General features: G+C 51.7%; 1 protein-coding gene across 2 annotated transcripts in view; it reads left to right on the top strand.

Moving 5' to 3' along the window:
• Window positions 1–4097: 4097 nt before the first annotated feature.
• DRGX (dorsal root ganglia homeobox) overlaps window positions 4098–14527 on the top strand; it is a 31272-nt gene continuing 20842 nt past the window's right edge. The window contains exons 1-6 of one of the 2 annotated variants that reach the window (XM_057308738.1): window positions 4098–4157; window positions 4587–4702; window positions 8809–8906; window positions 9809–9910; window positions 12809–12987; window positions 13069–13184. In XM_057308738.1, the coding sequence (XP_057164721.1) occupies window positions 4669–4702; window positions 8809–8906; window positions 9809–9910; window positions 12809–12987; window positions 13069–13184 (529 nt within the window). In that variant the 5' untranslated portion in view covers window positions 4098–4157; window positions 4587–4668. Of the gene's footprint in view, window positions 4158–4586; window positions 4703–8808; window positions 8907–9808; window positions 9911–12808; window positions 12988–13068; window positions 13185–14527 lie in introns of those variants that run through there. The other variant, XM_026481495.4, reaches the window with a different exon arrangement.

Below are 14527 nucleotides of genomic sequence, written 5' to 3' on the forward strand. Positions count from 1 at the left end.
GGAAATATTGTTATGCTTTTAAACCATGTTTACTGAAATTGTTTCTGCTAAACAAAGTTTTAAAAGGAAGGTTGGGGAAAATCTCTTCTGAGCGCAACTGAGATATCAAATCCCACATCTGTTCATGTATCTGTGCTCAAAAGATGTTGACAGTGGTATCTTGAAAAGTTTCTCCAGTTTCCCCAGAACAGAGCAAACGGTAAGAAACGAAAACCATGTGTGATGGTTGAGGCATCAACCCGGAGTCTCGAATCTCTACATTTTCTAAGGATTTGGGATTCTTTTTAGGAATCAATTAAAAATAACTCATAATTCAACTGAAAGACAATTTAGGGCTTTCAGGGATAGATGCTCTAATTTCCAGGATTTTATTGCTGCTGTTGGTGTTTCTGAGATGACAGTTTTCCCTTCACAGAACAAGCTTAGAATTAGAAAAATCAAACACCCATTAGAGAAAGCAGATTTACTCTGCTATGAATTGATGTAGAGATGTAGAACTCCTGTCACCCAGCGGGAGCCTAGCACACCCCCTGCAGACATTCTCAGGGGCCAGTGGGTCAGCAGCAGCCCCCTCGGCCTAAACGGGAGCTGTCTGCTTTAGGAGTGGAGGCTTGAATTTTCGGTGGTAAAGACACGCTGGGAAGGGGGGAAGCCACATCTGCACACACGTCTTAGGGAGTGTGTGACGCTCTCTTCCCACTTTGTTCTATTTTTTAAAAAGTGAACAACCTTGAAAGTTGAACAATCCATCCTATTCTGGCTTCTCTGTGCTCTGCTGGACAGACGGTAAAGGAGCACGTCTGTTTAGTAACCAGAAAATGACTCAGAAGGAAGGGAGACTCTGCGGCTGCTGTGAATTAAATAGGGAGAAGAAGGAGCGTTGAGGACCAACCACAGAATTGTCTCCTTCCAGAGGCTGGAAGCAGCCCAGGTGGGGGTGGGGAGGGCCAGCGGTGTAAGAATCTGTTGAAATATGACCCGTGGTTTTAACTTTAAATAAGCATTTCCGTCCTAATAGAAGCCCCCTCTAATGTCTCCTGCAGCTTTGATTTTGGAACACGTCACATTCCTCATTAAAGCAATCACTGTTAAAACATAAAGCAACACAGGATTTATTTCTTCATTAAACTGATGATCCGTATATGAAGCCAATTAACATTATGAGTCTGGTGAACATCAAGTGTAAAGAGGTTAGAGAAAATTAAAAGCAGTCACCTTGGTCTTTAGATAAAGAAAGTACACTTTTAGGTTGTAAATTATCAGAGTGTCCAAGCGGGACAGATCGGGGAATTTGGTTAATTGAAAAATACATTTTACCGCACAAGAATTAAGGAAAAATAACCTTTTCGTTTCCAACGCCCTTTTTGGTGGGGGAGGGGGGCCGCAGCGAGCACATATTAGTCACCTTTGGAGGCCGAGTGTCAGAGACAATCGGAAGAAAAAAGGGGGCTCGCGTCATCAAAGTTTGCAGTAGGCTTTGGTTTCCACGTTGCTTGGCTGTTTGTTTTGTCGCTGTTTTGCCAACAGAAAGGAGCGGGTCTCGAGGCTCAGGGAGAGGGACGTTGGGCGAGGCGAGGCGGAGGGTCCCCAGCTGACTACGAGTCCCGCGCGAGGTGGATGTTTTCCGGGAGCCTGGCTAGTTGTCCCTCCAGGGAGACGGCCAGGCTCGCGGCGGGGACGCTGGGAAGGCTAGGGTCAGGCGGCGACCTGCGGCGGGCCGCTGGCAGGCTGGAGCCGCGGGGCAGGAGCAGCGCGTGGGGCTGCCGCGCCGAGAGTTCGGTCCCTTCTCTGAGCGCTGAGCGCGCGCTCCAAGTTAACTTCCGCAGGTTTGAATCGGGAGAGGATGGTGGTCAGTCCCCCAAAGCCTGGGTTCCGGCAGGGCGGGTCCCATTGCTGCGCAGCACAGAGCCCCAGAAGGGCCTTCGGGACCGGTCTCTTTTCCCTCCGCAGCCCTGGAGGGTCCGATGCCGCTGTCCAGGGTTCTGACTGTCCAAGAGGCGCGGGGAGTGCGGGGCCCGCAGACACAGGATGAGCCTGTCAAGTTCCCGGGACATCTCTGGGCCTTGATGGGAATCTGCTTCGGCGGAAACGAGGGATGGAGAGCTGAGAGTGGGGCTTGGACTTCGTTGGCTTTTGGGGCCAATGCGGCACCGAGCGCCTGGTGCCGCTGGTTCCCGTACAGATACTCGGGTGCGACTGGAGCATCTTGGCCAAGCCCTCCGGGATATCTTCCTCAATTCTCTTGACAGGCACCCCGCTCTTGAACGCACAGGGTGCGCAGGCCGGGAGCTGCCGCCTAGGATAGATGGGAACCCGAGGGGGCTTTTGGCAGACCCGGGCACGCAAGGGTAGCCTCAGGCTCTTTGAAATGACTCCAGAGGGCAGGGGTCCTCTGAGCGACACAGGGAGGGACACAGATAGGGCGCCGAGCCTCTTGGCCTGGATTGACACAGGGTGAGCTCTTGGGGCTCCAGCCCTCTCTGGATGAAGTGGAAACGGCGCTCTCTGCTGCCCGGCCAGCCCCTCCTGCTACGGCACTCGCCTCCCAGACCTGCAGGCGTGCTCCCCGCCTCCGGTCGCCTGGACTGGCGAAGTCGGTGACCCTGGCGGAGCTGGTGCCGCGGACTCTCTCCGCTCTGAACTGAGCCAGAGTTTTAAGCGGTTTCTTCCGCGTGGCGCGGCGGACTCCGCGAGCCGGGAGGGCTGAGCCCAGAAGGGGCAGCGGAAGTGCCCTGGGCCCTAACTTGCCTGCGCTGGAGCGGTGCCGCGTCTTCCTCCCATTGGTTTTCGGATGGGGTGTCCATGGGCGGCCCAGGTCCCCGGGCACTCTGCCCTTCACCTCGACGAGGCTCGCCCGCGGCGGGTGTCCACGTGTGGGCCCGCCAGGCCTTTTGTTTCCAACACGCTGTGTCTTTAAGATCAAGGCTGGATCCCAGGCGGTGCAAGGACCCGACCCACCGCCTCGCCAGGGCTCCCGAACGCAGCACTAGAATGTTTATAAAATATTCAATTTATGCAGTCTGTCCAAGAAGCCATCGTCCCAAAATAAAATCAGCAGTCTAGACGGAACACAGACACCAGAACTTATCAACAGTTGTCTGACTTGCATCTTCTGATGCATCTTGAGTGGGTCATAATACCAACTTTATTTTCAGTGGTGCATAAATTAATTACACGCATTTAATAACCAAAATATCATTATATTCCCCCTTTAATATCATAAAGGCTTTCCGCCAGGGAAGCACTTAATAGTGCAGGGGGCCGTAACGGGCTATTATCCTGGTGTAATGCTATTACAGAACCAATTATGCGCCATTAGACTTGCTTTTTTTGCAGTTTATGTGATTTGATCCAATCCCGCGCCCCTGACTTGAAAATTTCAGCCCGGTACTTTAGAGTTTAATTTTCACCCAGGCAGAGGGAAGGGCGGTCTCTCTCCGCTGAGTGTCTGCCTCGGATGCATTTTAAAAGTAATTGCGAAGGGTCCCACCGCATATCATTTGCATCGAGAAGCGAACATAAATTCAGGGACCCCTTGCTGAGAACAAAATCAAACTTTCCTTTTGTACAGTCGCTTGGAAAGGGAAGCCGTGTGCAAAGAGTCCCCCCAAAAACCCATCCGGCGGCTACAATTAGCTGCGCTTTGTCAATTCGCAGCCCGGGAGTCGCCAGGCCTCTGACAAGGGTGAGCCTAAATTCAAGCTTTCACGGAGAAAGAAGGTTTGAGTCAGATGGGTCGAGGGGTGGGTGTGGGTGGCGTGTTCAGAAAATACTGCCTTTTTTGGGGGTGGTGGTAGTTCTGGTTGTTTCTAACCTCTTTTAAGAGAAGAAAAAATTTCTGATGTTTGCTGAGAAATGATGGATTTTTTTTTACACCACGTGGGCCATTTGTAAGGCCCAATAGACCTATCCAAGTTACTCGCTGTAGACAGCGCTGGAAATAATCAGATTAAGGCCAATTATGCGTGAGATTATAAAGGCGAGTGCTGAGCGGCGGCGCGCGCTGTAGACAGACAGCAAGACATCTGGCCACTTCCCGAGTCACTTTCTGGTCCTGCGGGCGCCAGCCGCGCCGAGCCCCGCCCGCTTCCAGCCGAGCCCGGCGTGCGGACCGGAGGCGGTCACGCTCCGGCCTTCCTCGTCCGCAGCCCGCCGAGGTACGCGCGGCTCCCGACCCACTCACCCGGCCCCGCGCGCCCGGCCTTGGGGCTCGGCTGCCTTCCCGGCCCCGGCTGCCGCTCGCGCAGATGGCCTGGCGCTCTCGCTGGACCCGGCTGCGGTGGCTGGGGTGCCGGGCTTGCTGCGGGGACCCCAGAGAGCCGGGAGACAGATTGCCCGGGTTTGGTGTTGGGGCCGAGGTGGGGGCATCGCTGTCTGCGAGGTGGACCCGAACCGAAGACTGTCCCACGGGGACCGCGCTTGGGACGGCGCTGCCGTGTCGCCTCCAGTCCCCACAGTGGGCTGAGGGCATTGGTGGGCGGGGGCGGGGGTGGTGGCTTCCGGGAGGACGGCGCCCAGAGCGCACTAGGGCCAGTACGGGGCGCGGGCACAGGGAGACTTAGACTCTATCGCTGTTTGCTTTGCAGCCAGGCCAGAACTACCCGCGCCTTGTCTGTCCAGCGGTCACCCTCCCCAGGCCCCGCCGTCCAGCTGATCCGGCCGTCGGCGATGTTTTATTTCCACTGTCCGCCACAGCTGGAGGGTGAGTAAGCGCCGCGCCTGGGGCCGCTGCGAACCGCCCGGCGGTGGCCAGAAAGCTCCCGAGCCGCGTGGCGGGTGGTGGTTGGGTTCCCGGTCTGCGGGGGTTGCAGCCGCCGGGCGGTGGGTAACTGGTGCCCCTGGCCTCGTCCCTACATCCCACTCCAGCCTTCCGCCCTGTCGCCACCTGCCTCCCACCTCCCTCCCACCTCCCTCCCCGCCTGGGCCGGTTGGCCCCGGGCTATTCGCACAGCAGGGACCCGCTGGGTCCTCCCAGCACAGATGCTGGTGTCACGCCTCTAATCGGGTCTCCCCCGCCCTGGGGGCCGTATCAATCTTTCACGGTGTTTTGCAAACATCCTGAAAAACCAAGGTGAACTAGAGTTGGCGCTCATTATCCTGACACTGACCATGAGCCATGAACGACCCCTGGCTAAGCTGCTCTCACTTGAAGCACGGGTCAGCTGTGCTCAGGGAAGCCGTTCTGGACCACAGTGGCCCTCTGGAACTAGGCGGCTCTGCCCACCACCCCGCCAAGTGCCCTGGCGTGGCTCCTCTTCTGTGACTCACTGGGTTTCTTGAGCCCACATGCCAACCCCTCCCCACTCCCAGGGGCAGCCCCCTGGCCAGGGTTTGAGATTTTGGGGGTCTCCATCCCTTAGAAGACATTTTGCCTCAGGGTCCCTCAGGTGGTCTCTGCACTGGATTGTTAGGTGGGAGTCGGTTTGTGAGAAGGGAAGAGCTTGGCCCTCTGGTGCTCCCACACAGGGCCTGGGGGGACCCCCTGGGTGGGCATTAGACAAATGCAAAGCCACACCTTCTGGACTTCCAACAGCACGGTCCTCAGAGCAACAGTCTGCCCCGGGCGATATTCGAACTTTTGTAACGGGGAGCAATACCAGGATTGGCTTTGGCAGCCTACTCCTTTGATTTATTCGTGGGGTGGGAGAATTTTGGAGGCCAGGAAATGGAGGGAAGCATGGGGGAGGGCAAAGGCGGTGAGGCACTGAGGGGCCTCAGACATCAGAGGACCTTGGACACCTTACCTCCAGTTACCTGGAGCAGTAGTGGAGTCTCCGCGGGCCAGCCTGCCCAGGGACTGCAGAAGTTTGTTGTCATCTTAACCATGCAAGCTTTTAAGAGTTCAGCAGAATTTTCTAAAGGAGGCTGAGGATCCATGTTGAAGCCGTGCTAGCTCAGTCAGCATTATAAATAAGAAGGGAAGACCAGGCACTTAGCTGCGTTTCACCTCCTTTAATCTCCAAGGACCCGTGCTGCCCTGTTTTATGAGGTGCACCCCCTGACACTGTACCCCAGGCCTGGAGGGAGACCCTTGGCATGTGTGGAGGACTCACCTTCTCACTTCTGAACCTGGGGTTTGGACTGATGGCTATGACACAGCCCGCTCTTCCGGTTAAAGAGGGGTGGTCCAAAATGTGGGTATTTGGCAGGTGGTGGGCTGCTTAGATAACCTGGGGGAACAGCCCTGGCTGCAGGGTGGGCTGCAGAAGTCACTTAGGGCGAGTCCTGGCCTCGCCTATCACGCCCCCAGTGCACCGAGCTGTTGGCTGCCCACCTTTCCTTGCCATGCCCCAGACACATCCCACCTCAACGCTGACTCTGAGCGCTATGACCAGAAGAAAAGGAGATGTGTCTTTAAGAACCTTTTTATCCCTCTACAGATGTGTTTCTGAGCCAGTTTTGCAGAAAGTAGTGTTTTTTTTTTTGTTTTTTTTTTTTTTTTTTTTTTTTGTCAGTTTAGTGTTGTTAGGGAGGAGGCGAGCTGCTGTGCATGGAGGGGCTGAGAACAGACCTTTGGAATATGACATCTCCCTCAGCCTAGGAGCTTTTTAATTTTTATTCTTTATTAATCTAGAGAGGCATAAAGAAGAAAGTAAAGCATGGCTCATCATCTCACTTCTCAGATAATTTTACTAATATTGAATTAAAAAGTGCTACATATACCTGCTTAGGAAATTCAAGTAGAACAGAAACCTACACATTGAAAAGTGAAATCCCTTCTTCTCCACCTCTTTTTCTAGAGATACTCCCTATTGTTGGTGTCTTGTGATTCCTTCAAGAAAAACACACTTTTTCTTTCTATACGTTATGCCTTTTTTTATGCTGAGATCATACTGCCACATCCTTTGGGACTTTGCTTTTTTTACTTTGTAACATACATTTTGGGGATTGTTCCATGTCAGTACATACAGATCTACTGATTTCTTTTAAACAGCTGTGTAATATTCCATTATATGTTGTACTGGTGGGAACTTTTTTTTTCCCCTATTGCCATGTTGCCAGGAATGTTCTTCTTTTCCTATTTTGGCATGCTTTCCCTAATTCATAGATTAAATATGTGTATGTGCACTTAAATCTTTGATGAATCCTGTCAAATTACCCTCTAATAAGGCTGCACCAATTAATGCTCCTACAAATGGTTAATGAGCACACACATTTTATTACACTCTTAACCGTACTGGGTATCATTATGCACCTCATTACTTTTTCTGTCAAAATGTTGAAAATAGTAGTTCATTGTTCTGTTTTGTTTAGTTATTGGCAGGGTTTAACATTTTCAAATTATCAACATTTCTACTTATTTTTAAGTAAAAAGCCTTTTCTCATGTTTTCCTCTTTTCGATTGGTTCTTATTAATTTGATGGACCGTCAGTCTTTTTTTAGGATTCAATCTGGCACACAACATCTCACTTACAGATATTACGTGCGCACGTTGTGGGAAAGTTTCGGACCAGCAGGTGTATGTTAGAAGGTTGAGGCAGATGATGTTTGGCGCATCTCAGAGCCCGCAATCCATCCTCACCAATCAAAGGGAGACAATTTGGTTTCCTGCAAAATAATGGGAATAAGGCTGCTTTGAGGCTGTCCCTTTGAAGTTTACAATGAGCTGGAGAGAAATCTTGGTAACTAGGGTTTTGAGGAAGAGAGCAATTTGGATAAGAAGGCTTCAGGAGAGATTGAGGTATTGTGGCAAAGGACATGGCACTGGAGAGCTGAATAATAAGTAGGAGGGACCCCCGTTAGTAGACAGAATTTTAAAAAACCCAGAGGACCCTGCTTCTCTGGGACTGAGGTCTTTCTGAGGGAGGTTGCCTGTGTGGCTGGCCAGCTCCTAATGCCAAACATGTACGCTTTTGAGACCAGAGCCTGTGGCAGGTATGGCATTCACTGGCTAATGGGAACTTGCTCATTTGTTTTTCTAAGAAGCCGTTGTAGGCTGTCGGGTAAATGGCGCATATTCGGAAAATGATCTGAATGCACATTTGGGGCCAAACTCTGTTCTTTTTTAGAGGAGCTTTGGAGTCTGCTGGGGAGGGCGGTGGAAAGGACGCCTTTCTTTTCAGGGAAGTGAGAGCAATGGGTCCTTTATGAGCCTGGCCAGAGGGTGGGGTGCCCTTTGAGAGTGGCCCTGTCTAAGTCTGCTTGGAATTCAGCACACTAGCGATTGGTGCAGACCTCTTGTTAATTGACATCAATATAACAGATCCACTATGGTGCTGATGAGCTGTGACCAACAGTAATTAATATTCATTTATAAACTTCTTACCTCCTTGTGTCCTGAAGTTCTAGGAGAAATGTGCAGTGAAAGCTCTTGGCGTTTTCTTTCCTCCCCCACCCCCAGCCATTCAGCCTTGTTGTTTATAGAAACAAGGGAAAGTAAACTCCCAGGTGAGCAAACGGAGCCGTGGAGGCTTCTATGAAAGAATCCGAGGGAGGGGCTGAGATCAAGGCACACTGGACGCAGGTGCAGCTGGAAACCAAAGGGCAGGTGGAGGTTCTGCCCCAAGCCAGTGATTCTTCCTGGCACCGAGCCCAGAATTTCACAAGGAGCAGATTTGGCCTTCTTGGGGGAGAAGGTTGCCACCTGCCCTATGAAATAAGCATAGTTGGGCCTAAAGTCAAAGGTTATTGGGGAGAGAGAGCACAAGAGAGTGGAAGAGAAGGGGCCCCCGTGAGAGCTGCAGAGAAAGATGCTCTGGGACAGACAGGGCTGTGCCTGGAGGTGCGTCCGAACGAGCAGGTGTGTCCGGGGTCGGTGTGAGGACAGGGAGGCCCTCCGGTCTGGCTGACTCAGTTTGCTCCCAGCAGGCACCGCACCCTTCGGCAACCACTCTCCAGGAGATTTCGATGATGGGTTTCTGCGCAGAAAACAGCGCCGGAACCGGACGACGTTCACCCTTCAGCAGGTAAGGATGGCGTTCCCTTTCTGAGAGCTAGCTACTGCCTGCCTCCCCAAATATCAGAGTTTGAGCAGCAGTTCTTTGTGTTGTAAAATAAAGCCAACTATGGAACCTGGATCTTTCTGTTTTCTTGAACGCTTTCTGTGTCAAGAAATCTGGTTGGGGAGAGGGCAGATGGCTTGGACCTTCGGAGCCCAGACGGGAAGTGGAGGGACAATAGTGTTTGCTCACATGTGCCTTAGGTTGGTAGTTGGGGGGAACATTTCCACATAAGCAGTATCATCTGAACCTTGAGGAATGCAGGTAGGACATTCTTATCCCCAGTAGATCGACGGAAGACTGGGGCCCAAGAAACTGACTGATTTGTAGACGGTACAGCCGTCCGTAAATGGAAGGGCTACAAGTGGGACCCGAGTACTGTGTCTCCTGGACCAGGGCTCTTCCCCTTAGATCTGTGCAAACTGGTGCTGTCAGGACGGTGGCCCAAATCCCTCTCGGTAGTTTCCATGGGACCAGCACAGTGAGGGACTCTGCAAGTTGTGTCTGTTCTCCTGTGCCCTATGGGGAAAGCTGTGTGGATGGCTCTGATTCATAAGGCCACCCTTAGAGCCTTTGATTCCTATGAATCTATTTAAATGGAAAAGCATTTGTGCTTCTCTTCTTATTCTTATTTCTTGGGGGAGCCCCGATGTTGATGTCCTTATTGAGTCTTAGCTCCTAAGTCATCCGTGGTTAAAATTTTAATTCTGTGGGATCTTTTCAAAGAGCTCTCTTCTCCGTCTTCCTCCCCTATTTGATCTGTGAAACTACTTCCTCACCGCTCCGCTCCTCGCAAATCTGAAATATGCCTCTGCTTCCTCTCTCCTCGCCACAGCGTCTCACCAGTAAATATTTTTTCCTTTTACTAGCTGGAAGCTCTTGAGGCAGTTTTTGCCCAAACACACTACCCCGATGTCTTCACCAGAGAAGAGCTAGCCATGAAAATAAACCTCACAGAAGCCAGAGTGCAGGTAAACCTTCTTTTTAATTATTTAACTCTCTAATATTAAAACCGGCAAACTTTTTTTTTGACATCATGACTGCAGAGTGCACATTTGGCCAAAGAAAGCAAATGAAGACTATCTGTCATTTTCATGATGCACTTTAATAACATCAACATAATGTGGAATATTAGATTAGGTTGATTAATCGGTCATTCATAATTAACTAGTGATAATGTTCTACACTAATTTGTCCGCGTCTCTAAGGTACTAAATTACATCAATGCACATCCATTTCCTTGCTTTGGAAAAAAAAAAAAAGAGCTGAGATGCTATTCTCAAAGCAGCTCTGACCGCTCTGGGGTAAGGCCGGTCAATTGCAGAGAACTGTGTTTTCAGATGGGAACAGGGTAGGATCTGCTTTCCAGAAATTGCATCATGTCCAACTTTTCCCCTGAACGCGGACTCTTTCAGCGACGTGGATCCGAAGACCACGTGCAATTTAAAAATCTTTAAAGGGCAGCAGCGAGAGGGCTGCCTCCGAGCCGAGCATGGCCCGTGGTGACTGTCTCTAAGCAGGATTTCTTTTTAGAAGCCACACGGTGATTACGTTTAAGTGCACAGACCCGTCGAGCCCAGCAGATGTGCCCGAGCGCGGGAGGAATGGATTCGCAGCGCCGCCTCTCCGGGAGAGCTATTCTTTGAGCACAATTATATATTCATTTTATTTATGGGGTTTCCTCCATGCTGTTTCTGTTCTTTTTTATGTAGGGGCTTGGGGTTAAGACTATGCAAAGATCTAATTGTAGGAAATATAATAGTTTGCTTTTGGTTCCCCTGGGTCATGTTAGTATCTCTTAAAAACCAATGGCTGAAGAGAGATAATGGAATTCTGAGCAGTAAATTGGGGGTTGTAAACAAATTATTTCCCCTATAATCAGATTATGTGATCCTGATTATTAAATCTGAACATGAATCATTGGTCATATGCGGGCAAATTAAACTGATTATTATTTGGAAATGAAAATCTCCTTTGGCCAGGATGTTGTCTATCCCTTCTTTTTTTAATGTCAGCTTGCCAATAGCTGCCTAAAGACTGAACTGCAAATTGAGATAAATGACACAATTATTGAGCATTCAGAAGTGGAAGATCATAACTTCTCCCTGAAAGGTGCAAGGGTGAGATAGGGGTGGTAACAATTAAGGCTGGGAATTGTTGTTCAGGCTGTTGTTGGCTATTATGCAAACAGACAATGGCTGTGAAGCGTTTGTTTAGTGAGCCTCCGAGTGGGGACGCGGGCTTCGGTGGCGGGAAGGGAGATGTGTTTACATTTATACCCCTTGCTCATTCAAATATGATTAATGTTCTATAAAGCAGGGTCTTAATCGAAGCTGATGTTGTCAAACAATAACTAAATAGGGAAATAAACGACTCCATCATGCTCTTTCCTCAGAAGCAGGCGAACTGTCAGTGCAAAGTCATTAAAATATGATAATGAAAAATAGCTCAATTAAATGTTGTTATAGCTGTGACCTTCATTCAATTAAGACACAAGAAAGTGTCTGCATTTTGCTTTGCATTTAACTGCCCTAAATTTAGAATATAGATAAAATCATTATTCAATGGTTGCTGATATGTGCAATTAAAAGCCAACGAGATTAAAAAAGAAAGAAACCCAGTTAAAGGAGAATGAAAATTCAGAAGTGGGGTGGGCTGGGGGGGCTCAGCCTGGGACCCAGGCTCTCTCCTGGGCCAGTGTGAGGCAGGAGGAGGAGAGGATGCCCCGGGGGAGTGGGAGGGAGGTCTAGCCAAGCCTTTTTTGAAAGCCAGGAATTATCTCCCAGGAGAGGAGGGAAGAGGTTCTGCTGGGTAAAGAGCAGCAGGGTTTCACTGACCTCTGGGAACACCTTGGGCCCCATCTGCCCGGCTGCCATGAGGCTGTCCTTCTGCGGATGCCGTCCTGATTGCCAAGGCTTGAAGAATTCCACACCTGTCTCTAAGAAGGCACTTAGGGCAGGTGAATCGTAAGCCTCCTCCTGACCAGGGATCAGGCTACCGAGTGACTGATTGTTGTGTGTCAGGCAACATGCTCCGTGTTTTTCGTGCATCTCTGTGCAAACAATGCTTGGGGGTGGCCACCATTATTACTAGCAAGGAGTTTGGATCTGGTCCCTAGCCAAGCCACTGGTGTTCAAATCGTGGGTCTGCCGCTTTCTACCTGAATGACCTTGGGCCGGTTAATTAAACTGTCTGTGCTTAGTTTTCTCATCTGTAAAACGGGGATGGACTTACCTGCCTCGTAGGGTCGGGGTGGATTCTAAACCAAACCAGGGCTGACTCCGGAGGCGTTGTGTCTCATGGGTGCACGGGGCTGTCACGTGTCCTGTGCTCAGGACCCGTCCTGAGCTCCATGATGTGTCAGAGACGATTTCACAGGTCTGAGGCCAGACACATTCCAGTGCTCAGGCAAACCTGCTGGAAGAGGGAATGAGTATTTTTGAGGAGGACACCCCAGGGCAGTGTTTTACAAACTGCTGTGATGGTGATGCCCCCTCCCGCTCCCCCAACCATAGGAAATACGTTTCACATCAAATAAATGCACTTGCAATACATCCAGAATGTCCACAGCACTCGAGCCCTTCCTGTGGTGATGCATTTGGATACTTTCTATGATTTAACATTCATTAAAAAAATGCCTGTCATGCCTTCTACACTGATCTTCTGACCCATCTTTGGGTCTGAAGCTGCAGTCAGAGGGCACTGCTTTGGGAGATCTTTTGGAGAGAGGAGGCTGGGCCCCCACACAGTGCTGCAAGGTGAGCCGTGAGCCCTGGGGCGGGACCCAGGCATGTGGGTTTGGGTACTGGTTCACTCCTCCTGTCTGATTTTCTGCCTCCATGGGGTGTGCATTTCCACTGCGGACTCAGGTTTGGTTCCAGAACCGAAGGGCCAAATGGAGGAAAACGGAGAGAGGGGCTTCGGACCAAGAGCCCGGAGCCAAGGAGCCCATGGCAGAAGTGACGCCTCCACCCGTGAGAAATATCAATTCCCCGCCCCCGGGGGACCAGGCCCGGAACAAGAAGGAGGCCCTGGAAGCCCAGCAGAGGTGAGGCTGGCGGGCCCCTGGGGTCTGGAGGCTTGGCAGGTACAGAGGGTTGGGAACTCAGTGTGATTTTCTTTTCTCTAGCAGCCTGGGGAGAACTGTGGGTCCCACAGGACCTTTCTTCCCCTCTTGCTTGCCGGGGACCCTCCTGAACACGGCCACCTACGCCCAGGCCCTGTCGCACGTTGCCTCCCTGAAAGGTACGTTTTGTCTCTGCTGGCTGGTGGGGTGGGGCTGGGGTATTGCTGGCATGGCGCTGTCCCCAAGGGGTCGCAGAGATGGTCTGGCCGTCCTGGTTTTTCAGTTCCGCCCACCCTGTATCTTGGGCTGGTGCGGCTCCTTCTCTCCTTCTGTCAGTCACAGCCAGGGTCGTGAACAGCATCTGTTCCCCCACATGCTGTCTTGTTTGACTTCCACGTGGCCTGAGATTGTAGGCATCACCGCACCGGCTGGGGGCTTGTCTGAGAGGCGGTTGTGTCACAAGGGACGGATCTGTGTTCACAGGTGGCTTCTTCTTCTTGGTAACAGTTTTGGGTTTTAACCTGCATCTCGTGGGTGAGGCCTTGATGGGCAGTTGTCCCAGCTTACGAGGACCGTCCCCATACGTGCAGCGTGCCTGCCCGCCTCCCTGGGGACTCCTGACGTCAGAGGTCTGAAGGGCTTAGCATTGGAGATTTTCTAGGGTTTGCTCTCTTCTTAACAGTTCTTGTTGTCTGAAGGATGCAAACCATTAGGGATGTTTGGTCAGGCCCAGAGAGAGGAGCTCCTTGGGGACTTCTGGGGCGTCCCCGATGGATGAATGTGCCCATCCACTGTCTCGCCACTCCTGGCCCCAAACGTACTCCTCGTGTGATGAGGCCGGGAGGCCGTGTGGGCCGGGAGCCGGGCTGGCTTCCACACGGGGTCTGGGGTGGGGACGGTCAGTGCTGCTCTTGGGACTCATCGGTCCCAGGGGGTCTCGGAGGGGGAGGTACAGGGTAGGCTGTAGGCTTTTTCCAGATAATATAGGCAGTAGGAGGGCCCCTCCTAGACTGTCCCCTGCGTGTTCTGCATTAGGATCTGGGGTCCCCTGCCCTCGAGGGGTCCCCCTCCAGCTGGTAAGTCAGACACACACACACACACACACACACACACACACACACACACACACAGTGGCAATCTGCTGTGCAAATGTGGTTTCTGGAGGCTGAGTGAGGGCATGAAGTAGCTTCCCTGGGGAGTCTCCAGAAGGGAGGGAAGGGCATTTTAGGCTCAGGGAACAGCACATGTGCAGAGCGTCAGGAGAAGGGAGAACCAGGTTTGTCTGGAGAATGGTTGGTATGGTAGGTGCCCACGGGAGCATGCCCAGGAGTAAGGTGGAGGTGCCCGGCAGGGGCCAACGCTTGAAGGCCCTGCAAGCCATGCTCCTGGGTTTGGATTTTCCTCTGTAGGAGGTGTGGCCCTGAGGCCCAGAGCCACTTCTAGGCCATCCAGGTGGCCGGGCAAATCCCCTCACTTAGCTGGCTCACGTCTTTCCAGCTCTGGGCCCCATGCCCTTCCTCAT

The sequence above is a fragment of the Ursus arctos genome, unplaced genomic scaffold (assembly GCF_023065955.2).
Source record: "Ursus arctos isolate Adak ecotype North America unplaced genomic scaffold, UrsArc2.0 scaffold_7, whole genome shotgun sequence".
Taxonomy (NCBI): Eukaryota; Metazoa; Chordata; class Mammalia; order Carnivora; family Ursidae; genus Ursus; species Ursus arctos.